At 39.5% G+C, this 25,790-nt stretch overlaps 1 protein-coding gene across 1 annotated transcript in view; it reads right to left on the reverse strand.

The window, feature by feature from the left end:
• Positions 1-6,350: 6,350 nt before the first annotated feature.
• ngfrb (nerve growth factor receptor b) overlaps positions 6,351-25,790 on the reverse strand; it is a 36,930-nt gene continuing 17,490 nt past the window's right edge. The window contains exons 4-6 of the mRNA XM_005949267.2: positions 15,436-15,667; positions 12,838-12,998; positions 6,351-10,969 (exon numbers count right to left, since the gene is read on the reverse strand). Of these exons, the coding sequence (XP_005949329.1) occupies positions 10,626-10,969; positions 12,838-12,998; positions 15,436-15,667 (737 nt within the window). The 3' untranslated portion in view covers positions 6,351-10,625. The remainder of the gene's footprint in view (positions 10,970-12,837; positions 12,999-15,435; positions 15,668-25,790) is intronic.

Below are 25,790 nucleotides of genomic sequence, written 5' to 3' on the forward strand. Positions count from 1 at the left end.
CATACATGTATCACAAAGTGACCGCTATATTGTGATTGTGGCTCAAAGAGTTCGCAGTTCGTCTTATAATCGGAAGGTTGCCGATTCGAGCCCCGTCTCGGTCATTGTGTCCTTGGGCAAGACACTTCACCTACCACCTACTGGTGTTGGCCAGAGGGGCCGATGGCACGATATGGCAGCCTCGCTTCTGTCAGTCTGCCCCCGGGCAGCTGTGGCTACAAATGCAGCTTGCCTTCACCAGTGTGTGAATGTGAGAGTGAATGAATAGTGGAATTGTAAAGCGCTTTGAGGTTTCTTGAATAAGTGCTATATAAATGCAATCCATTATTATAACCAACCAACCAATCACATGACCTCACGTTCTGACAGAAGATGCCACTAAAGATGCTTTTATAACTTAAACTTTAAGGACTTATTTCTTAAATCCAGCTTCACAGACATTTACATCTGCTTCAGTTTTTGAGAGCAGGGCTCTGTGATGTAATTTAGCCTTTATATGTGTAGTGTTTCATTTCCCCTTTAACCTGCCAGTTTAATAATAAATTTTGTTGCGGTGCACTTTGGTTTATCTTCCTCATAAAAAACTAAATGTTTTGGTAAGATCATAGGAAATAAAACGATTCAAAATCATTTGAGCTGTTACAAGTATTGCATCTGAAACCCACCTTGTCCATCCTTTCATGTAATATTTACAAAACACTACACGAGCTCAAACAGACCCAAGTTCACGCCTATTCGTATCTAAAAAAAGAAAGACAAAACCCCACTCCACTTCGATTTCCATGTCAAGACATTAACCTTTGACCTCAGAGTAGATCAGTCACCTCCCTTCTGCTGTTCCACCCAGTACAAGCGTTTTGTTACTTTCAAAGCTGCACCTTGTGTTTGATCTCCTGTTACAGTCGACTGTGACCAAAGAGAACACGTGTGCACTCATCTGGAGAAATCTGCGGAGCCGCTACAGTCAGCCGTTTATCATCACTCGTGTCTTCAGAGTTCCTCAGTGAGATGCTCTTCACTCTGTCATAAAGATGAAAATGCTTTTGACCCTTGGCCTCACCTCAGTAGCTGCTTTTTTTGTTTTGTTTTTCCAGAGAGCACTGAACGAAGATGTAAGAGGCACACGAAGCATAGAGGTTACAAGATTGGGGTCAAGTATTTTCGGCAGTCCAGTATATCTGTGTAAAACCAATGAAACTGATTGTGAATTTTCCAGGCCTTATGGTGTAGTTACTGTATTAACACTCGGACATAATACAAACTGAGAGGCAGCCCAGTGAACAGCCATATTCATGCTGAGCAAGTCCCAGAAGCAGCTGGTAGTTAAATATTGCTCACAGTGTTTTATAAAAAGGTTAAGCATTCACTGTGTAAATATGTATTTTTATTTTACCAACCATATTTTTTAATGAGTGAAACTGTTTCAACAGAAAGTATTAATCGTCGACTTCTATAAACTTTATTTAATAGCAAGTCATAGTTTTAGTTTATGGTATTAATCATTAACATTTTATTTCAAGTGTATACTTCCCAGCCTATTTCTTGTGTGGATTTTTCTTTTCCTGTTTCTTCCTCTTTCGCTCAGTTTGTACTCCTTTCCTTATTTTAAACATTGCATTCTGGGCATAATTGATTTTATTCCTGTTTTTGTCTGTTTTGCCACCTTTTTTATTTCCTGCTGAGGTCGTTTCACCCATAGACAGGATAAAAGATGGATGTCGCCATTGGGTTGGGAAAGTGAAGCTGGGGGTCAGTACCTGTGGTTGCAAAAAGACTTCTGGTCTAATAGAGGCATCGCATGCGCATATTGCTCAAGAGTTGTTTGCCATGTGTTTGTATATGTGATGCAAGAACTGGTCTGGAAGAAAAATATGTACTCCCCGACCAGTGTTGGGAAGGTTACTTTTAAAATGTATTCCATTACAGAATACAGATTACATGCCCCAAAATGTATTCTGTAACGTATTCCGTTACGTTACTCAATGACAGTAACGTATTCTAAATACTTTGGATTACTTAATATATTATCATGCTTTTTACAACAACGTGAATGTACTATTGCTGTGTGATTTGTTACTATTACTGAAGGTCCGCGACTCCGAACTGTAGTAAAGGGACTTATGACTAATACGGCGGGGTCCCTGTCGGCTCGTAGCCGAAAAATAGCTTTACTTTGTTGTGTGGGTCAACTTTGCTAGCAGAGACAGAGAGAGGCGTAGAAAGACTGCTCCAACGGAACTTATTGTTTTCGGAGGAAAACACGAACACGGTGTACAGTCGAGTCTTAATAGCTTACTTACAACTGGGCTCGTCAGGCACTCTTCTTGGCTGAAGTGCTTATTATTATATTTACATGCTTCCAGCTCCCGTTTTTCCTCGATGACAACTCGTACCTTTCCACTCCCCTTTTTCTTCCTCCTCGCGCTCACAGACCCATAACGTGTATGGCAGTCCATTCTCTCTGCAACACGGACTACACTGCCCATGATGCTACATTCTTTAGAGCTATGCTTGTAGCATTCTGCCTGTTAGCTTAGCACAACAACAACAACAACAACGAAAAGGCGCTCTCTCACCCAGGAAACACACAGTCGCAGAGAGAGAGAGAGAGAGAGAGAGCGCCGCTCACCATGGCAACCGTAACGCTGCCGCCTGGAACAACAGAACGTAGCTGTCAAACAAAACCCAAACAGTCCTGACCCGCGACAAAATGAAACAGGAAAGTACCGCAGTGTAATCCATTTATTTCAACAAAGTGACTGTATTCTGAATACCACCTTTTTAAACGGTAACTGTAACGGAATACAGTTACTCATATTTTGTATTTTAAATACGTAACGGCGGTACATGTATTCCGTTACTCCCCAACACTGTCCCCGACTGGTTGTATGTAGTTTGTATTTTTACTGTTGCTTGGAGAGTAATTGCCAAGTGTTTGTAGACAATAAGTGTCTTTCATCCAAATTATGCACAACCACTGGTGATTTTCTTGCAACCAGACCAATCAGAAGGTTTCCATCAAGTGGTCGGAAAACACATATTTTTCCCGAGTGACCAATGGTAAGGTTTTCTTTCTACTTAAAAGAAGAAATTAATAATGGATTGCATTTATAAAGCGCTTTTTGGGGCCCTCAAAGCGCTTTAAAATTCCACTATTCATTCACTCTCACATTCATACACTGGTGGAGACAAGCTGCATTTGTAGCCACAGCTGCCCGGGGGCAGACTGACAGAAGCGAGGCTGCCAAATCGCGCCATCGCCCCTTCTGCCCATCAGCAGTAGGCGGCAGGTGAAGTGTCTTGCCCAAGGTCACAACGACCGAGACTGTCCGAGCCGGGGCTCGAACCGGCAACCTTCCGGTTACAAGAAGAACTGCCAACTCTTTGAGCCATGTCATCTGAAACTCGATGAAAAGAAAATAAAGTTTTTAAGTAAATTAAATGACTATAATTTATCTTTTTTTCTCTTCTCTATTTTCCATCTTACTTCCACTGAGATGTGGCATATGGTTCTTCAGCTATTACTATTTGTCATGCTTTTATTTATTTTCATTGCAAAGGTTTCAGAGGCTCACATTTCCGGCCTATCCTAAGGGAGTCCTGTTTCCACATTCTCAATTTTTTCCAGAAGTGATTTGTAGAGTAAATAAGCATGTTATTCTAAGAGCAGCCATATAGCTGTCATTAACACGCTATAAATTAGCCCAGTTACCAGTACAGCAAGGAGATATATAGCGTGGAAATCATTACTTTCTTACTGTTCCCACTCTTATAATTCAATTATTAGTACTCTGTGTTTGCTAATTCTTGTAAGCCAGTTATAAGCGTGTATTTTTGATTAATCTTTTTAACATATCCCCGAAGAAGGTATAGAAAACAGCTTTGTCATTTAGATTTTTTTTACCCAGGCATAATATAGATTTTTGTTTATTAAATGCTCAGAAACATATGACACAGACATTACTAAATATCACTGATCAACCTTAGTTTGGGAAGGCATTTCTCTTCTTGATCTTTTTCCTTCTATTTTTTTCTCAGCATCTGATTGTGTACTTGATGATATTAAACACAACATGCTTATCCCCTTTCACCACCACATGTCACATTTGTACACACGGTTCTCTTCACACATGGAGCATTCCTTGCTAACGACTCACTGGAGGTTAGCAGCAGTTAGACGGCAATGTGTTTTCCATTTGAACCACGGTTCACTTAGAAACTGATACTGGGTGATGTCTCAGAACCTGCCCATGCCCCTTGTGATCTGAATAAGAAGAAACAGATTAAACTTGAAGGAACAAATACAAAGATTAAAGACTATTACATTCAATGTTGATTGAATAGGAAATATCAGGGAGCAGGTTTGTCTTTTCTGATGAATGTAATATACATAGAATATAAGTAGTGCAGTTTTTTTACATTTAAATTCTTTGTTATTTATTATATGTTATATTAGATACATCACTGCTGCTTTTCTATGACTCTCTCTGCATTCATGTTTGTAATGATTTCACAACACACTTTGGTCTAAGAAGTGCCGCCTGATCAGTTTTGTAGCATTTCGCTAAATTAACACAAGATTCTTTCCACTGAAGAAATAATAATTTAACATCAATAATCAATCAACATTCAATCAATGGCCTGGCTCCTAATGCCCATAGCATAACATTGGTCTCAGCATGTTTGACAGATGATGTGATATTCGTCAGATCTTCGTCAGGTGTTTATTTACTTTTCCATACTTTTCCCTTTCAAATATTCTGATATAAGTTAATTTAGGCTTCATCTGTCCTCCAGACCAATTAGTCCAGCTGAGATGGTCAGGGCAATCATTCTTTTTAAGAATGTACCACGGTGTTGATTTGTCCATTCGTAAAGTTGACCTAACTCTGATTAAAGTTTTAATCTCTATCATCGGTTTATTTGGGGCTTTCAGCCTATTGATGGCCTCCTTCAATTTCACTGATATTTCTTCAGACCCTATAGTGAGAGTTCTAGTGGAAAGCAGTCAAGTTCAACACTTGCATTCGAGTCCAGATCTTTTATCGGATTAATTTGTCATGAAACAACAATGGCCTCATCTCATGAAACTGCTTATCAGTCTATTGCTCACTTACTTTTGTGTGTCTGAAAATGAGTTAAAGCTGAAAGTCTGTGCCTCATTGCATATTGATTGTTTGATTTGAAATCCACTGTGATGGTGTATAGAGGCAAAACTATCAACTGTATCGTTGTCCAAATACTTTCAGAACTGATTTAATTCGTCACATATACGATGTATAGGATTATTCTTAACAACTCACAATTCTACCTCAAAAAATCCTGTGGCGTTGCAACATCTGTGCATCTCTACACATAACCAGGTGTTCAAACAGCTTTTCATACAGTGCAGAAATGATGCATATGCCCATGTATCATTGTGTATATAGTAATATGTCACTGTAGATTTAGCTGCATTTTTCATTTTGTTCTATTTATTATATCAGATAGCTATCACGCCTGTTATGTTCTGTTCTGTTATAGTCTATAGAAATCTAATAGATGTTTTCCAACACATACAGTGCATGAATTCCAACAAAAACAATTCATTTTAACCATAAGCTACACTAATCTATCACAATATTTTCACACTTGTAACACTACCACTGAGTTAAGTCCATAGTGGCATAAAGTCAGTGAGAACCAGTGTGCTAGCATGTGTCGTTTCATGCACCATTATTCTGTTCTATCACTCACCAGTAAGTCCAGTTGTGTTGACAGGCTGACGGTTTCTATTATGATAGTACCACGTTACCATTTCTGCACTGACCACACACAACCCTCATAATTCATGCTGTCAGTTTGATGAAGGCACTAGTGCAGACTTTGTTTGCCCCCTTTTTAGTCCCCTCTGAGCACTTATTGCTCACTGTGCTGAAACTGTTAAAGCCTTCAGCAATCAGTCTGTCTCATTTGGCTTGAGTTACATATCAGAAGGACGTGGCACTGGAGAAAAAATGCACAGGCCTTCTCCTTCGGACAAAATGCAAAACAATACATTGCTTTTCCAAGATCTAACCATTCTAAAATCATTAAGATACATAAATATGAGCACTAAAGTCTAAAAAGTATTACCAAAAGCTTAAAGTACTATACTGTTTGCTCGTGCAAATTTAAAGACAGAGAAAAATAGAAAGTAGACTATGCCACTTAAAAGCATATTTATGAAATTATCAACCCATATGATTAAATAAATACAAAAATTAATAATTGTCCTATATATTCGGATAATTATTTATTTAATTGGGTACATCTAATTTCTAATGTGCATATTTGTGTTTGTGTGTTGTTGGATCAATACAGAAGATGAGTGCCTTTAAAAGCTTTATTATTGGTTTTACTGCTTGTCTGCAGTAGGTTTTTAGCAAATTCACATTAAGTACAGAGCAGTATATGTATTCGTATACAAGGAACAGTGATTTTCAGATGTGCACAGCTCAGTCCTGGTTCTGCTATGAGTCACTATGAGCTACATTACCAGGGATTTACCCTCAAAAGAAAGCCTTTTACGCACAACCCTCATTTCATGGTTACTTTTAGCCCTCAGAATCAACAAATATTATTCAGGGAAAAGCATCCATATTCAATTGTAGCTTCTGATAGAAGGACACACATACATTTTATTGTGTTTACCATCTTTTGGTACAATGAAGAAAGAGCTTTCAAGGAAGGTCATTCTATTGTGGTGGATATCATTGAGCAAAACTATTAAACTAAAATAATCCCCTTAAGCATCATAAAACCAAAGCAGAGAAGAGGCCCTACAGTTTTTCAAGTGCTCTGGTTCCTGCAGTTTCCAAGAAGAAAAAGACTTAATTTACCAGATTAAAGTTTATATTGACAGTTTCGTGTGAAACATTTTGTTATTGGTCAGGAAAGCTTGTAAGGTTTTAGGCAAAGAGCTTTAACTCTCACATTAGCAAATGAGCTGGTGCAAATTTTTAAGACATTCAAGACAAATGAGGCTTAAATCACTCTATCAGCCTAGTTCCCCCCTTGAAAGATGTGCCTTTAGGATATATAACCTATGCAGTGCAATAGTATATCACACACACACATGTAATAGTATTTATGAATATTGGTACAACTATCGGTTAGTGGTTAATATAACAGATTATTAACCGATTATATATAACTGATAATTACATATAATCGATTAATGACTTATTTAGGAAGAATGGTTTTTAATTAAATAATCCGTTAAATGTTTTAGGAAGGCAAAATACTCTCATCTTATTACAGCTAGCAGACAGCTGATTTAGCTTAGCAGGCAGCTAGCTTAGCTCACAAGTTTAATCAATAACAAAAAAAAAATACCGTAGATTACCATTAGCCACGTTTATTTTTCTAGACAGTATTTCAACTACATTTTGTTCAATTTGCAGAAAGGCCTAAAGTTAAACAAACAAACATGCAGCTTATGTAAAATTTAAAACCATCAATAGGAATGTATAGACGCAGACGTGGACGTTTTCCCGCCATTGATGTTTTTTTTCCTTTTGTAGGTATGTGTACAGCTATATTGTATATCATGTGACATTGTTTGACTTTGTATTTGTTGCATTTTAATGTGTTCACTGTATGTGGTGGATACTTTGGCTGCCAGTCTAAGAACCAGTGGCTTAGCATGAACTGGAACAGCTAGCTTGTTTTGCATTTCTCTCTTTCTATTTCCATTGAATTGAAAACACGAAAAGTTTGTTTTTAAATGTGTGATAGAAATTGAAGGAGCTTGGCTTGACTGGTCTAGTTCTGTCTAAAGATAATAGCTGAAGCGGTATGGTGCACAACCTCCTGCAACAATGAATCTAGTTATTTTTAGGTTTTCCCAGAGGCAATACTTGTTCCTGTCTTTGTAGCTTCATTTATTACATTCCATATAGTAACACCCATTGTATCGCTCATGGCATCTAATTCTTAGCAAGAAAGGGGATAAAAATGTTATATCATTGTTTCGTTTTAGTATTGTTTCTTTAGTGTCCCTAAAATCTAATCTTTTGAATGATATTGCAGCTTATTATTTTAATTATGCTTTAACCTAAGGGTTACTTGGCTGGGTGTCTAACTGGAGCATTAGAATCTGTTTAATCCTGAACTATATGAAATGTAGATTGAATTTAGTCTTTTTCTTTATGTTAGTAGAACTGAATAATTTGTTAACTGCCTTAATGAGGCGTGGCTGTTCTTTTGTTCCTTTTGTCAACAGCCCTAGAATTGTGATATAGTCCTGTTCACATACAAGTATTATACAGTGGCCACTTCCAGGCTTTAACTAAGATAAAATGTAGAAAAACACAAATTATTTACAATTGAAATCAATAAAAAATAATATTTACAAGTTACAAAAAAATACAGTATAGCTAAAAGCAAAAATCACATTAGCCGCCTGGAAAGGCATTTGTGATGCAAAATGTAAATACATGATTACACATTTAAGTGCTACAATCTATAGGACAAAAACAGAAATATAATACCATGTACAGTTGTTATTTGAGAATTAAATACAACAACCCTTACAGAGTAATGAGAATACCTTCATTTAAAATAACACTACAGCATGAAGCTCAGTATGCTAGCGATTAGTGACAATCTGTACTCAGTAGCAACTGAGGTTGGTGAGGACGAGGATTTTATGTAGCAAGCTAATTAATCCTTCAAAGATTCTCCAATGAAAAAAAAATCCAAAGAGTTGAAGCTTTAAATATCAACATAAACACAAAATTGAATATGTTTTGATAAATCCTAACCAAGCTGGCAGAACAAAACACAATGCAGAGAGCGCATAATGCACTGAAGAGATGAATGCATACAATTAAACAGTCTAATTAATGCAACTGCCGATTCCTGGGTTTCCCCTTTACATTTAAGTAATCCAAAACTTTTCCACTTGCCCTTGTCTGAATTCATCCCACATCCTTCAACTTGTGTCTCCACTGACTTGCCTTTTATCCGGAGGTCATTGTTCCCAAACAAAGAAGAAACTAGACTCCCCTCTTCTTTTTTTCTTTCTCTGTCTTATTAGTCTGTTTGAAGGATTGTCAGTCGCGAGAATCATTGCTCTGGATAAACACAGTCTCCTTTGTGTTTTTGTTAGTTGTAGGGTGCTATAACAAATCAAATAATAATGTAATATCACAGTTAAATGAGACACCCTGAGAAATTAAGAGAAAAAATTGAAAATCCTGTCATTTTTCTTTTGCTTCCTAATTATTTACAGCAGTTTATTTACCGGATAACTGGCTGACAATGAGTTGCTACTTTGTGCATGCTGTTTACTGTTAATGTAGTATTTCATTATCTACAGCGCAAATTACAAATCATATAATTGTTAACATAATTAGGCACACAGATATCTAATATTGGCTACTATTAATTATTAACAACAAACAGTATATGGTCCCTTTGTCACACTGTTCCATACCATATATGGCAGGATCTGATCATTTCTGTGTCCTGTACTATGAACAAGACTGTAAATGCATACATGAGCTAACTGTGTATGCGTTTGTGTGTGTATATGTACACTACATGCATGCAAACCTAGATACTGTATTTGGGTATCTATTTCAAGTATGTCTATATCTGGCGTGTGCATTTGCCTGCATATCTACATATTGTATACATGGTTGTTACTTGTGTTTTGAATTCCAGGTCTTTCCCTTTTCTGGGTCAGCATGGAGTCTGTCTCTGAGTTTCTGTTATGTAGACAGGTCTGAGCACACAGGCTGGAGTCACGCTGCCTCCATCAGTGACCTGGCCCCACAGTCAGCCCCAAAGTCCAGGCAGTTAGCACTTGCTGGGGGAAAAAAGGAGTCCAGAAGCCGATTAAGAGGAAGCTGACACTGAGATAAACGCTACTGCTCCATCTCTTAGATCTAATACAAATATTTAAAAGGACGGTAAAAGTTTTTTTTTCCTTCCTTTTTTTTGGAAAGAGAACAAGTTCATTGAAATGTATCCAAACATCACTTCCTCAGGTTGTCACATTTGCAAAGATCCAGACATTCAGTGGTATGCAGGCCTCGTCCAGTAGGAGTAACAGGTTCAAGCCATTTGTCAACTTAAATTTAAACAGTGTACTTAAACATGGCATTAAAACAATATAACTTGTGAGTTAGTGTCTGAGGAAAATCTTTGGTAGCAGAGATGGGAAAGTACAACACAGACTTATGAAAGGGTAGCAATGGCTGGATGAAGATAATATTAAAGATGCAGAGGACCAAACTGGAGAAAGAATAAGAGTCAAGATTAAAAAAAAACCTTAACTTCAGGCAGGTAGATATCCAGTGGAGTAATTACAGACATTTGTTTTTTAAGCTTCTTTCTTTGCAAATTTGCTGTATATTTTGTGGATAAATGCAGATTTGGTTTCACATAGCGATATCTATCTGTCAGTGTTTGTCTGATTCCCTGTATTATCCCTTAATTTGACATGATTTTTCTGGATTCACAGCACTGGATCATCACTGTGATTGGTAGCTTCATAAGTGAATATAGCATAGAGGAATAGGAGGCCACAGAGGAATATTTTAAGGTTCAGGTGTTAACATGTGAAATCACTGTTGAGCTTTAAAAATAAACAAAAATCACACTACAGAAGTGGCTGTTGTTTTAGCGGCACTTGGGCTGAGCACCAGGCTCTGAGCGACGTCTTCACGATTGATTTTGCGCAGCGCCGTGCACAGAGCTTCGATGCTGGCACAGTCCTTTCCCGCCCAGTCAGACAGGAGGGCACAGACCGGATGCTCTTCCTGCTGGAAGGTCGCGATCCGCTCCTCCTCGTATCCGAGAAGAGCCGCCAAGCTGCTCCAGTCGCTGTCGTGCATGTGGTCGCAGTCTTCTCCGTCCGCAGCCCTAAACAGCAGCTTCTCCACTTTCTCTCTGGTGTGGAGGGGAAGAAGCAAACAAGGCTCTTCATCGATGTTGACGACTGCAAAAGGAAAAAAACAAACACAATTATGCATTTTTATTTAAGTTTAAGCACACAGATAACAGCATAATATCTTATTGAACAAAGAAAATATTTTATTCACTTGATGTGATCCACAGAGCGATGGCAGCTGTGCACAAATAACTACAGGACTGTGAGTCATCATTACTAATCGGATTACTTTCTAAATATAGTTTTTATGCAGACAGTACATTCTTTGTCAATATCAGTGTCAAACAACAAGCTCTGATTCACTTTTAATGGCCATTAAATGAAGAAAATGCTTCTTGTTCCCAACTTATTCACCTTGCTCTGACAGATCATGGTTTTAGGACTCATCACTTTGTCCTGTGCAATAATAACTCCGTCAGCAAGGGACTTCACTCTTTAATATTTATAAAAGCGAAAGTATATTTCAGATGGCTTTTGCGGTTTAAGTAAATTCATTGCCCTACAATATCTCAGGAGTGCCTTATTAATAAAATTCCCAGAGCTTGCCAAACTAAAATGACTTATTTATGGTTTCATGCCTTTACTGGCAGCCAAACTGCAGTTTGTACAGCCAGACTGACATAGTGTATGGTGTTGAATAGGGTAGAAAACATTATGATGACACTCTGACATCACTTCATTTTTTTACTATGAGCTTTTTGTGTAAAATTTCTTATGATTTTGAAAGTTTTGTGAGGTTTTGATGATTTTGATCTTTGAACTCCATATGATAATTAGTTCATCCTCATCCGTCAAATCCCTGACTGAAATAATTATTACTGCACAGGTCCAAGTGATGAGTCCCAAAACCGTGACATATAAGAGCAAGGTGAATAAGTTCAGAACAAGAAGCATTTTCTTCATTTAATCCCCATTAAAGAAGAATCTGACAAATCTGCACATCTGCATACAAACTATAGAAAGCAAAGGTTTGTTTCGAATTTAACCTTGTAACGCGACACGTATCATATTTGATACATTAGTTCTTGTGAGGTTCTGAGACCTCTACATCATCAATGTAGAAAAAAAATGCACAAAAAATGCAAGATTTAGTAATTATAATACATTTTTATTGTCGGAAGGTTCAATAAACAATCCAGTGTAAAAAAAAAAAAAGAATTTTCTGTCAATTGTCTAATGGTTGTTTACAGGGTCAAAGAAATGTAATCAGAGATATTCCACTTATGAGAATGGGACTAACAGAGTTGATGCCTTCAGCTGTTCACCTCTATGTGATTTAAAAATAGATCACATGGTTTCCTTGGCTGATTTTTAATTAAGCTCTATTTATTTTTTATTTTCATTTAACCTTTATTTGTTCAGGTAATCTCACTGAGACTCAATGTCTCATTTACAAGAGAGACCTGCTTCTAAACTGAATAAGCCTGTGCAGGCTATGGGTGCGCCTTACAAGAAGTGAACATTAACATTTTAAGTAACTGCTTTGCATGAACTACAAGGAAAGAATCCACCATTGGTCCCAATACTACAGATTACACTTTAAGATATCAAATCTACTTCTAATTGTGTTTTTCCGAATATAAACAGGTTTTTCAGGACCTGATCTGCTAAAATAACACTGAAGGTCTGAAGGCTTCATCACTGTTGTAATCCTCTCCTGCCGATTTGCTACAGTAAGTAAGTTTTCCTGAGAGAGGGGAGGGTGGGCCTCTTTTCGTAAGACACTGACACTGTTTAGGGTGCAGCCTACGGTTTATATACTTGCACTGAAACCCAAATTTCTGGTTTGCTGTCCATCAGACTTATCATATGTTTACACCCAGTTTAAGCACATTAGTTTGATAAATGAGGGCTATCGTGTTTCTCAGCGCTATGACAGCGGCCCCTGTGTCGTTATACTGTGGATGAGTTTTAACCTGTTTGTGCCTGATTCTGGCCCTGCTGCTCCTGCAGACTCTGGCTGTCCACAGAAATGCCGCTGTCACTGTGTAGCTTCTCCCCCTCGGGTGACGGGGTCTGGTTCGGGTTGGGGGTGCAGTTGTTGGCTCCTTGCTTATTCTGCTTGCAGCTGTTCCACCTGTATGTGAACGAATCAGCACAGAGACTCATCATACCAGAACTGTTAACACACAAACAAGTTTCCCCTTTTTAAATTATGTTACGTACACAGCATATAATCAGTGAGCTGCAGCTGGATTATAACTGTATGGGTACAGTATGAGTATCTTTCACGTACACTGTTAGAGCAGGCCTACTGTGTTGTTGTGTGTCTCCATAAGGCTGCAATATGGGTGTTTTTCTCATTTACCGGAATTTAGCTCCTTTATTTCTATTGTTATTCGTGTCTTCGCTGGACATAGTGTTTACCAGTCTCATTACCCTTTTAATAAAATCTTATTAATATTATTTTTTTAACCCAAACATTTTCAGCCATTTCTTGGAATGATACCATTTTCATGTAGCCATTTATTCTACAGTAAATATGAAAGTAAAACATAACAGATCTCATCATAGCACAGATGACTTCTGCACTAACCTCTCACAAGATTTTGAGGAAACTTGACCTTGAGGTCAAGGTCACTGAGATTCAAATTCATCTGAGATTTTCAGTAGATTCTGTAGGCTGAGGGGCAAAAAACTACAAACCCATATCAAATTCGATTCCACTTCATCTAACTGTGCACCTTTCAACTGCTTCTAGCATTAACGCTCCCGCTACTTTTAGATCTCTTCCTGGAAGTTGTGTCAAAACGCTGACCGTTCAACATAAATTTTATGGTTGATGTCCAACAAAAGCAAAACAAAAATGCTGTTAGTGTGTTTGAGGCTCACCCTGAAATAGAAGATAATCTAATCCAAGTGGCCATAACTTCCAAGCACTAGGGATAGGTATCGTTTAGGTTTTATCCGATACCAGTACCAAACCGGTACTTTTGAAATGGTGCTGGTGCTCAAACCGGTGCTTAAAGAATGAAGAACACAAACCTTGTCCAAAAACCTCTCATGTTTAGCTGTTTCCCACTTTCTTTTGCTGTGAAGTACAGCCAGACTTTTGACCGCTTCGCCTTGGGCGTTTTTAATCTGTAGCTCTGCTCTAAAAGAACGTACGTACCTGGGCCCGCCTACTACGCTTGCAAAGGTAAAATGATTGGCTGGAATCCAAAGTGTATGACATTTCAGGAAAATAAAGCACCGAAATAAAGCACCGAAATGTGCGCTGCTTTTCGGTCTGGTTACTACCGTTTATGTCAGAACCGGTGCTATAATGGCACCGGATACCGGTACCCATCCCTACCAAGCACTGTTTTAAAGTAGATGAGGGCAAATTTAATCAGATATGATTTTTCCACATATTTCTGTAGCTCATACCTAACTGCACACTCAGACTAATGCGTTTATTTTTCCTATCAGCTTTTATTCCCAGGTACAGTAAGGTTAGGTTGTCACCGTAGCACACATATGTAGCGAACCAAAAAAAGGACCTGAATAGGTGCGTTCTACATTTCTGCACATATCAGATGATGACAATGCATATAAGTCCTCATTCGCCCCAAACCCACTAGTGTAACTGAGGTGAATTGAGTGATGCTTTTCTCCTCAAGACTGAGAAGCTGTCTTTTATAACTCAGACTTATATTCCAAAAGGTAAAATTGTGAATGCTTTAAAGCATTTGAGAAAGACACATGACTTACAAATGCTACTATCTTCTCTGTGCTAGTTTAAAATAGACTGAAGGAAAGTGAAAAACTGTTCTGTAATTCTTTAATTCTTTTTGGAAAACATGGATGCCTCATCCTCCAGACTAAAGAGGAGAGGGACCATCAGTAGAAAAGTCTGATGGTAAGAGGGCGGCATTCATGCCTGTGGAACTGGCGACGTACATTCTGGAAAGGCACCATCTGTGCTGGAAGGCATATAAATACTTTAGAGCAGCGTATGCCCCCATCCAGATGGCGTCTTTTTCAGGGAAGGTCTTCCATATTTAAGAAACACAATGCTAAACAGCACACTGCATCTATTAAAACAGCATGACTTCATAGTAGAAGAGTCTGAGTGCTGAGCTGGCCTGCCTGCAGTCCAAGCCTTTCACCAACTGAAAACCAAGTCTCATGAAGGGAATAAAAATAATACAACAAAGATAACCCAGGACTGAGCAGATGGAATCTGTATCATACACGAATGGGACAAAATTCCTCTCTCATTTACGCATTTACAGACTGATTATAAAAGAAGAGGTGACACCTCTAATTTGAGATCAGAGTTGTAAATCATTGTATTCTGGGTTTGTTTGTTTTTATATTTTACCCAGTGTGCCATATTTTTGGGAATGAGGGTCATAAATGAGCATCAGGTTTTAGTTATGATTTAGGCTTTATGACATTGACAGATGCCAAAATTTGAAGTTTCTGAAACTCTGCTTTTTTCTTGTAGTTGCAGTTGGTCATCAGGTACCTTGAGATGGCATTTTGCTCAACATGTCTACTTTTCAGTGTGTTTCCTGCTTAGTCCTCACCTCTTGAAGATGATGAAGGCCACTAATCCAACAACAACAGCTGCCAGGATGGAGCAGTAGATGGGGATGAGTTTATCATTCAGACCCTTGTAGAACTGCTGCTGGGAATCACCACTAGTGGTGGTGGTGGTGCTGCTGCTGCTGTCTGTGGGGACCTCTGGTACGGGTTCATATGTTAAGTCATCACTGGTAGTGGGGGGGAAAGTAAATAGAGACCCTGTGGTGGACTGACCTGTAAAGGACAGATATGCACAGAGAGAAATTCTTGAGTTTTGTGAAGATAGAACAGCAACAGGAAATTAAAACATTCACAGTTTTGTTAAACATTTATTTTTGACCACTTGGATCATTTACCGTTAAAAAGAGAAAGCTGGCAGTTTTAATACCCAGCAGGCCATCCCTGTGCTGAACGTCAGTCCAGTATTTCCTTTCCTTTAGCTTTGTGATTGTGCTGTGGCTAGAGCTAATTACTTAAGAAATATCAAAAAATATATTTTATTTATGATTGAAATTCATCTAAACTTTTATTGCATGTCTTGCCATTACGGGAACAAAAATCTACTTCATAATATTATATACATATTATTATTATATAATTAACATCATAATCTACACATAATCTACACATTATCATGTGCAGTACTGACACAATATCAATGCTTCATTTCAAAAATTATAATGAAAAAATGCAGTTTTTCCCTCTTCTGTCTTCTTTCAGTGTCATGGAATATTTTCATCACTTCCTCATGTCTTAGGTTTCTATTTCATATTTGTCACATTTGTCAGATCATCATACAAATTTTATATTGGATTTAATATTTGATTTCATATCTGACAAAGATAACCTAAGTAAATATAAAATGTATTTTTTAAAATAATGATTTTATCTGTGATGACCAGAGCTTTTGGAAAGCTGGGTTAAGCCACAAACAGCACTGATTACTACCAGACCTGTTGATTCAATAAATCTAAACTCAAGATTAGTTAAGAAACAAAGTCATTGACATCTATCAGTCAGAAAGAGTTACGAAGACATTTCTAAGGCTTTGGGACTCCAGTGAACAACAGTGAGAGCCGTTATACACGAATGTAGAAAAGTTAAAAAACTGGTGAACCTTCCCAGGAGAGACCGGCCTACCAAGACTCATTCAGGAGGTCACAAATAAACCCTGAACAACAGAACTGCAGGCCTCACTTACCTCAGTTAAGGTCAGAGTTCATGATTCAACAATAAGGGCAGGGATAGCTCAGTAGGTAGACTGGTGACCCCATGATTGGAAGGTCAGGGGTTCAAATCCACTGAACGGCTACCCTGAGGTACCCTTGAGCAAGGTATCGTCCCTACACACTGCTCCCAGTGTGCCTCCTTAGTGGCTGCCGACTGATTCACTGAATGAATGGGTCAAATGCAGAGAGAGTAATTTCCCCACGGGGATCAATAAAGTATACATTATTATTAAGAAAGAGGCAAAAATGGCATCCATGGGAGAGCTCCAAAGAGGAAACTACTGCTGACCAAAAAGGACACAAAAGCTTTTCTCACATTTGCCTAAAAACTATTTCAATGATCCCCAAACCTTTGGAAAAATATTCTGTGAATGAAACAAAAGTTGAACATTTTAGAAGACTTGATCCCTGTTACATCTGGTATAAAACTAACATAGCATTTAATAAAAAGAACATCAGAGCAACAGTCAAACATGGTGGTGGTAGTCTGATGGACTGAGGCTACTTTATTGCTTCAGGACCTGCATGACTTGCTGTAACGATGAATTCTGCTCTCTACCAAAACATCCTGGATGAGAATGTCCAGCCATCAGTTTATTCCCTGAAACTCAAGCTCACTCGGGTTATGCAGCAGCACAATGATCCAAGAAACATCAGCAGGTTTACCTCAGAGTAGCTCAAAAACAAAATGAAGGTTTTGGAGTGACGTGGTCAAAGTCTGGCCTTAAATCCCGTTGAGATGATCTGGCATGACATTAAACAGCCCATTAATGCTGGAAAACCCTCCGATTAAAACAATTCTCCAAAGTAGAGTGGGCCAAAAATCCTCCACAGTGATGTGAAAGACTCATGGTCAGTCATCACAAATGCTCGATTGAACTTCTCACTGCCAAGGTGTGCACAACCAGTTATTAGGTTTACGGGGCAATTACTTATTTAAATGTGTACTAATACGAAACTACCCCATTTATAGACTGAGAGCTGTTACACAAGGTCTTCTGAGCATTGTGTAACAGTAATTGTAAATTATATCTCAGTAGAAGGACTGGTAAACACATCTGCGGTCTGCTAACACAAGATAGGGCACTTCTTATTTCCAAAAATAGAAATACAACTTTCTGCTTCCTCTATAAAAACTGAGAGGAAATGCAGAGTGAGATTTAAACTCTGAGTTTGTCAAGCAGCAACGCATGACACAAACTCACCTATTCATTCTTGAAATTAAATTATTGATTTAAACAGATTTAACTGTGCTGCAGCTCGGGTCAGTGCACTTTTGCTCAAATCAGAAACGCTTAAAGTGACCTCACAACATAAATGAATTTCAAGAATTAACTTCATTTCTAATGAAATCAAATCAAAGGATTTTGTTATTTGGAAAAGAAAAACAGCAGCAAACACATCCAGACCAAGGTTGTTTTTTCATAAATAGTAGCAGTTTGTTTGATACTCCACGGACTAGGACATTCCCAGCACAGCAATATGACTGGAAAATGGTTTGCAAAGTTTAAATATAGCTACAGATACAAGTGGTAACTTGGCAGATCACATATTTCCGTGTTACTTTTACTGTTTTGCGTCTTTTCACCACAGCAAGTGTAACAATAAATACTTATTATGCTGACAAACACAACAAGCACTCCCACAACACTTGGTCATACCCCATCCTCCACCCTCCCCTCTCCCCAGGGAGCCATTAACGATGGTAAGAGCAAGTTGGTCCATCCAGTCCTGCCCACATTCCTCCAACCATTAGCAGACACATTCGCTCCTCGCCGCGGATGCGGAAACCTATCCTCGCCTGTCACTTACTTACAGTTACTCACAGCATGGACAGGAAATCAGGCTGTTGGTTTCAGAGGGCTCTAAATACCTCAGGAGAGCCGCTGAGTGCAAGGCATCCATTTTTTACTAATGAGGCGAAAACATTTTTAATGAGAGCTAACTTAGATCGATGTGCTGAGCTGCTGCGGGGATTTTAGCTGAAGGAAATTTGAGGAAGCACTTTATGGTAACAACAATTAACTGAACATCAAATCTACGTCGATGATTCTTAATCATTAACCTTTAAGGCCACAGCTTTTTCTCACTAACTTGTCTTAGGATGACACTTGTGCCCCATTAACCTGAAGCCTATGAGCTGTAAATGTAATTCTCAGTGCCGTACTTGACACTTGACACACAGCGAAAACATTTGTTTTGTGTGCATTTTTTTTTTTTTAACCCTGTTAGGTATTTACAAGCAGCCCAGATGCCTGTTTGTCTTCGTGTTACCTTGTTATTGTTGGTTCTTTGCCAGTTTTGCCTCCTGCTTAGCTCAGTAAGCCACATGCTTCTGTTTCCGGTGCTTTAACTCACTTAACACGACTTACTTGAAACCATTTTCGAGTATTATTGCCACGGGTACAACATTCCTGGTCTTCATGCTTCCATATACTAACTCATCTTGCTTGTTGCATTTAAAGCCAAACTGTAAAGATCTTGGAAACTTTGCATATATAGTGCTTTTTTGTGGCTTCATGGGGAGTTGCACAATACTAGAGATCTAGTAGCATCAGAGACGGCTGAAACCTAGATTTACAGATGAGGCTCTAAAAACTTGAGGCTCATCATCCATCCAGTTCAATAACTTTTGGAAAGTCTGTATCATCATATTTTTTTTATCCCATTCATATGTACTGATAGCTAACAAGACTTTGTAAATCTGGCATCCTGTTCTCATTGATATGTAAAGGAAAAAGTATGGATGACAGAAACAAAACAAAACAAGAGCCAGTTATATTATACGTGTGTGGGTTGCTGCTAAACTGGTGGATATATTATACCTTTATGAGTGGATGAAGTGCCTAAGAAATAGTATACATATAAACAGGCTTCTGGTGAATCACTACAAGATATCATGTTGCTTCCTGCCCTCTTCAATACTAGGTACCACACCATAGAGAATACACACACACACACACACACCACCACCACCATCACCGCCACCGTTACCACCATAGTGTGTTTGTTTCTATTTTCTTTACTTTCCAACACACACGTGCGCACGCTCACAGATACCGTCCCATGACAGAGAGCTGCTTTGTCCGGCTAAAAATATGTCCTCTCTCCATCGTTCCTCTTTATCCTTCAGTCTTTTCCCCACATTACATCTGGCTACACTTTTACTCATTCCTACTGGGCAATTCCTTTTCTGTCAGTCACTCCTATGATCATTTAGACCAGGGGTGTCCAACTCCAGGCCTCAAGGGCCGGTGTCCTGCAGGTTTTAGATGTGTCCTTGATCCAACACAGCTGATTCAAATGGCTAAATTACCTCCTCAACATGTCTTGAAGTTCTCCAGAGGCCTGGTAATGAACTAATGATTTGATTCAGGTGTGTTGACCCAGGGTGATATCTAAAACCTGCAGGACACCGGTCCTCGAGGCCTGGAGCTGGACACCCCTGATTTAGAAGTTTTTTAATGTTGTTTTAATCATTCTTATTATTTTCAGTTTTCATGTGGATGATGCCGGAGGTTTCTTCCAGTTAAAAGGGAGTTTTTCCTTCCCACTGTCGCCAAAGTGCTTGCTCATAGGGGTCATATGATTGTTGGGTTTTTCTCTGTATCTATGAAGCGCCTTGAGGCGACTTTTGTTGTGATTTGGCGCTATATAAATAAAATTGAATTGAAATTGAATTGATGAGCACTCTTGTGTAAGCAGGCAGCACTCTTAATCTGCACAAAGCTTTAAATAATAAGCTGTTTTCAATATAAGGCAATGGTGGCAAAGGGAAGCTGCTTCACTGGCATTATTTGTCTTCCCTCCCATCTTTTATCAGTGTATTTTTAATCTTTATTGTAAATGCTAGGTATATATATCGCATACAGGATATTATTTGTCTCACAGTTTAAACCAGGGGGGTTCCTCCGGTAAGCCTGTCATTAAAACTATAAAAGTTGAAAGCTGCGGAGACGTCAAAATGACAGGCTCAGTCGGTTTTGAATTATCAAAACAATTATTATATTTATTGTTAAGCATTATCTGGCTGTTAGTGAAATTACCAGAGTTGACTTGCTTGCTTTGTCTGATAGTGATTCACTTGTGACAGGAAATCCAGGCTCTTGTGCACATTAAGCGTGTAATAAGAACCTGTTGGTCTGTGCCCTTTACATAAGTACTATATAAGAGCAGCAGGACTGTGCATGCAGCTTGTGTTCACAGCAGCTGTGTGCTTGTTTGTGTGTGTGCAGCCACACCTGAGCTGAACTCGTCATTCCAACCACTTGCGGACTCGTGCAAACAGGTGTTGCTGCAGTTTCAACACCGTATACTTTAAAGCCTGACTTATGACTTAGTCACAAAAGACAGGAGGGGCTCGGTTTGCCTTTCTGTAACTGCATTCCACCTGACTGCAGCCATAACAACCACAAATCCCTGCACATCAAAACCTGAAAAGACATTTGTATATTATTCATTATTCATTAAATGAACCACAACTATTTTTATAATAGTTGTTACAAATACAAACAAAGCAATGCCCTTCAAATACTGCAGAATGTTGTTACTCTTGTTTTGTCAATCTGTCTTTTGGCCTCTGGCTCACTTCCTACTGTATGCAACCCATCTACTCCTTCTGCACACATGCCTTAGACACACCCATGAATGTAGAGAGTGCATGCGTGTGGGCACGTCTTTCTGCGTGTGTGTGTGTGAGTGACTGTTCTGCTGCAGAAAGTGATCAGCACTCGTAGAGGTCAACCAGAGAAACCCGAGAGTGCAGAGGAGTAACTCCATCGCTTTTATCGACCAGGCCGCATTCTCAGCATCTGCTCCTGTGCTCCACTCTCGCCAGCTTTCTCCATCTCGTTCTCTCCTGCAGCTTTTTATTTGTTTTCCAGTGTACTAATCTCATGCTGATGCATTTTCTCTTGTGCAGCTGCTTTCAACTGGTTGATCACTACCCTTAATGTAGAAACAAGTCTGTTTTTTTTCCTACAACTTCAAATGACACATGCAAAAATTCTTAAAATGGCAAAAAGGTTGCGGTGGAAGGAGAATCCAGATATAGAGACAGGTGCAGTGGAGGTAACACACTCCCAGCTTTTGATTTGAAGATTGGAGTTTGAGTCCCATAATAGTTATACATTTAAAAGCTATTATGTTCAAGTTTTACTTTACAGTAAGGTCAAGCACTCAAAACACTTAGGAAGAGTTAGGGAAATTCACAATCAGGTAAAATCTGGGTAAAAGTAAAACCTTTAATGTGTTAAACACACCTTCAAAATCAGTTGCTCGTCACAGCCTGCATGACTTTATCACCTGTAAAGAATTTCAAAATGATAAATTGTAGAAAAGTGACAAAACTGCCTTTTTTTTCTCACACTGACAATAATGTAACAAATGACCCAATGCCGCAAAATTACATTAATGTCTCTCTTTATTCAATAATTCAGCCCTAGGCAGCTTTAAAGATAATATCAGTGAGAGAGAGGCTCAGTTTGGCAGAGACACATGCAATAAATCCTGATGAGGACAAAAGCCCGAGTCTCTGAGCAGAACTTTTGGCAATGAAACGACGACACGAGCGAAAGCGCAAGTGTTGTGGTCACCCTTGCCACCAGAACTGCTCACTCATGCCAAATCACCTCTGAAGGTTTTTCCTGGAATCTCCGGGGCAAATTCCGGAATGATGACAGGAAAGTGAGTCAATCCCACACTGACAGCGAAGAAAAAGACGCAGTCAACTTTAAGATCTCCTTCATTGTTACAATGCTCATACTGTGTGGAGAAGGGTGCAAAGGGGTTAAAGAGAGGAGGTCAGCTGCAGCCATACAGAGATACAGAGATACAGGCCTGTGGATGTGAAGGGGACCAAGCTTTGGCAACACAATGAGTGACTGTGCAATACAAAGACAGTGAATTGTTTAGTCACTGGGGCTGGGGATTCTTCACAGCCACTGATGTGGTGATGCCTTGGACGCAGGAAATCGGGAATGTTGATGGCATTTTGTCATCCGTGGTTTCCCCAATTCATAGCCTGCTCTTTATCCTTATGGGGCCAACCAAACACTAAACTTCTCTCACACAGGAGTGCCATCCCATCCAATCATAGCTTAGCAAATCATAACGAAACAAGGGCCTGTCAACCGTTTCAATATCGTTACCCATTGAAGTGGTGCACGTGTTCCTCCAGACTTGATATTTTAAAAGTCTGGGGGATTTTCGTTATTGAAAAGCAAAAATACACGGGATGTTAGTGTGTCAGCGCTGACGCTTCAGCCACTGTGTGGAACCAAGATAAGAAAATAAACAGTTATAACAAAAGACCCCAGAAAAGATCATAGTTTGATCAATTATAAGCTCAAAAGACTTTTCATTTGTATTGAGAAATACAAAAGATAAAATATTGCTGCAAAAATGTTGATATTAAATTCTAAATTAACGTTATAGACTGTGCTTTTGACCGTTATAGGCCGTGGCACCGCATGAGAATTCATTCAAATTTAAGAACCCCTCTGCAGATTCAGAAACGTCCCTTCTTTAGCTTCTTTTCCTTCGTCCTTCGAATTGAACTGCCGTGGCCCTGAGAGCTCTGCATGGTCCTTGTTAGTAGATTATGCTTTCTGATTTCTGGAGGGCAGCCTGTCGATTGTTAAGGTCAACCAAACTCCGGAAGGAAACTGCTCCCCTCCCCTCCTGCTAACCTATCAATAACCGAATGAACTTGGACCAATCACTCTCCCCTCCTCCCCCCTTTTTTTGTGTCTCTCTGCTGAAACCATTGTCATATGTATACGTGTCTATAACTTATTAGTTAATTCTGGTGTCTTCGTAAAAATATCTCCTGTTTAAAAGAGGGTTTTAAAAAAAGCAAACAAACCTCCACATTTCCATCTACTAGCTCACATGAGTAATGTTCTGACTGACAGTTCACAGACTCCTCTGCCAATGTGAGAGGGGAGGCAGGGGAATCAGGGTTACGTGTGTGGTAGGGGATCTTTTCTGTTCGTTTGCCACAAAGATTACAGGAAAGCTAACAAGTTATTACTGAAGAACCTCGATTAACAGGTGGAGCATGGGTAACACGCCAAAAAAAAGAAAAAAAGACGCAGCTCTAGATAGGGCATTGACCTTGAGAAGGGTGATTGATGTGCCTGTTGGATTATTGCCAGATCTGTGCGTGGTTGTGTGTGTGTGTGTGTGTGTGTGTGTGTGTGTGCGCGCGCGTGTGCGTGTGTGTGTGTGTGTGTTGTATAATTCACATTAAAGTAACCCTTTGAAGTTTCTTTTTGTGCATGTATGTGCATGAATAATACAACTACATATGTCCTGCCAGCCAAAACTTTTTGCCCTCGCTGCCACAGAGCAAGAATTCGAGGCTCTGGTTGATAGATACAGCATGTCCCGTCAGCCCTGAGTACGATCTCAAGGAAGAACAGGGTCATGGAGCAAAACCTCTGTCTCCCACCACTTTGAGGGCTTTTAGCCAAAACCTCAAGATGATAAGAACAGGCAGTGAGTACTTTATCCTGCTCAATCATTGCTCAATCATACAGCTTTAACCAAGGTCGAAAGAGGCCTTGCAAAGTTGTGTTAACGTGGCTGCATTATCCTACTCATAATGCATTCTGAAATCATCTTTCTCTGAGCTTGATGGGCCTCACAAGAACCGGCCCTGCATCTCCATTCCCAAACCAAACCAGTGCTCAGCAAAGCAAACCACTGCATCTCAGGTAACCGAAGCCAACCATACAAGCCCTGTCTCCTTGTAGAGCACTAACTTGCCGTGACGAAGATAAGCTGCTCGGATTAGTGTATTAAGTGCTACAATAAAGGGATGTTGGCTGTACAAAGTTCAGGACTCTGACGCTTCAGAAAGAGATTTTATCCTTGGTCCCATGGAGGGATTTAGGCAACAAATGTATGTATGTATGGTTACCACTGCCTAAGGACAGGACCACGGCTTCTTAAGTGAAAACCTTTAGCGAGCCCTTATGTGTCGTAAAGAGACCAATTTTCTGAAAACACATGCTACACCAAGGATCGGGTCCCCCAACACAAACACAGTAATATACTGTATGCGGTTAAGTGGCAGGAGGATTGCTGTGAATTATACATCAAGGAAACCAAACAACCTCTGGCTAAGCAGCTGCCACGACACAAAAGAGCTTCCTCATTAGGCCTGGACTCCACAGTCTATTTAAACCTGCAGGCCAGTGCACAGTCTTTAAGTGATGAGTACATATCGTGGATAGGGAGTCAACGCTGGTCTGAGCATGGAGTCAAGGGAAGCATTTGTGTGAAAAGGGAAAGACCACCTCTGAACTGCAGAGGGAACCTTAAGTTTGATTTAGACTGAAATATACACTGGCTTGCAAAAGTATTCGGCCCCCTTGAACTTTTCCACCTTTTGTCACATTACAGCCATAAACATGAATCAATTTTATTGGAATTCCACATGAAAGACAAATACAAAGTGGTGTACATGTGGGAAGTGGAACGAAAATCATACATGATTCCAAACATTTTTTACAAATAAATAACTGCAAAGTGGGGTGTGTGTAATTATTCAGCCCCCTGAGTCAATACTTTGTAGAACCACCTTTTGCTGCAGTTACAGCTGCCAGTCTTTTAGGCTATGTTTCTACCAGCTTTGCACATCTAGAGACTGAAATCCTTGCCCATTCTTCTTTGCAAAACAGCTCCACAACTGCCCTGTGACGGCCTCAGAGGTTGTCTAAGAGAATATTGGGAGCAACAACACCATGAAGTCCAAAGAACACACCAGACAGGTCAGGGTATAAAGTTATTGAGAAATTTAAAGCAGGTTTAGGCTACAAAAAGATTTCCCAAGCCTTGAACATCCCACGGAGCACTGTTCAAGCGATCATTCAGAAATGGAAGGAGTATGGCACAACTGTAAACCTACCAAGACAAGGCCGTCCACCTAAACTCACAGGCCGAACAAGGAGAGCACTCATCAGAAATGCAGCCAAGAAGCCCATAGTGACTCTTGACGAGCTGCAGAGATCCACAGCTCAGGTGGGGGAATCTGTCCACAAGACAACTATTAGTCGTGCACTGCACAAAGTTGGCTTTTATGGAAGAGTGGCAAGAAGAAAGCCATTGTTAACAGAAAACCA

The sequence above is a fragment of the Haplochromis burtoni genome, unplaced genomic scaffold, assembly GCF_018398535.1.
Source record: "Haplochromis burtoni strain Fernald_Lab_line unplaced genomic scaffold, NCSU_Asbu1 Contig_642, whole genome shotgun sequence".
In the NCBI taxonomy this organism is placed as follows: domain Eukaryota; kingdom Metazoa; phylum Chordata; class Actinopteri; order Cichliformes; family Cichlidae; genus Haplochromis; species Haplochromis burtoni.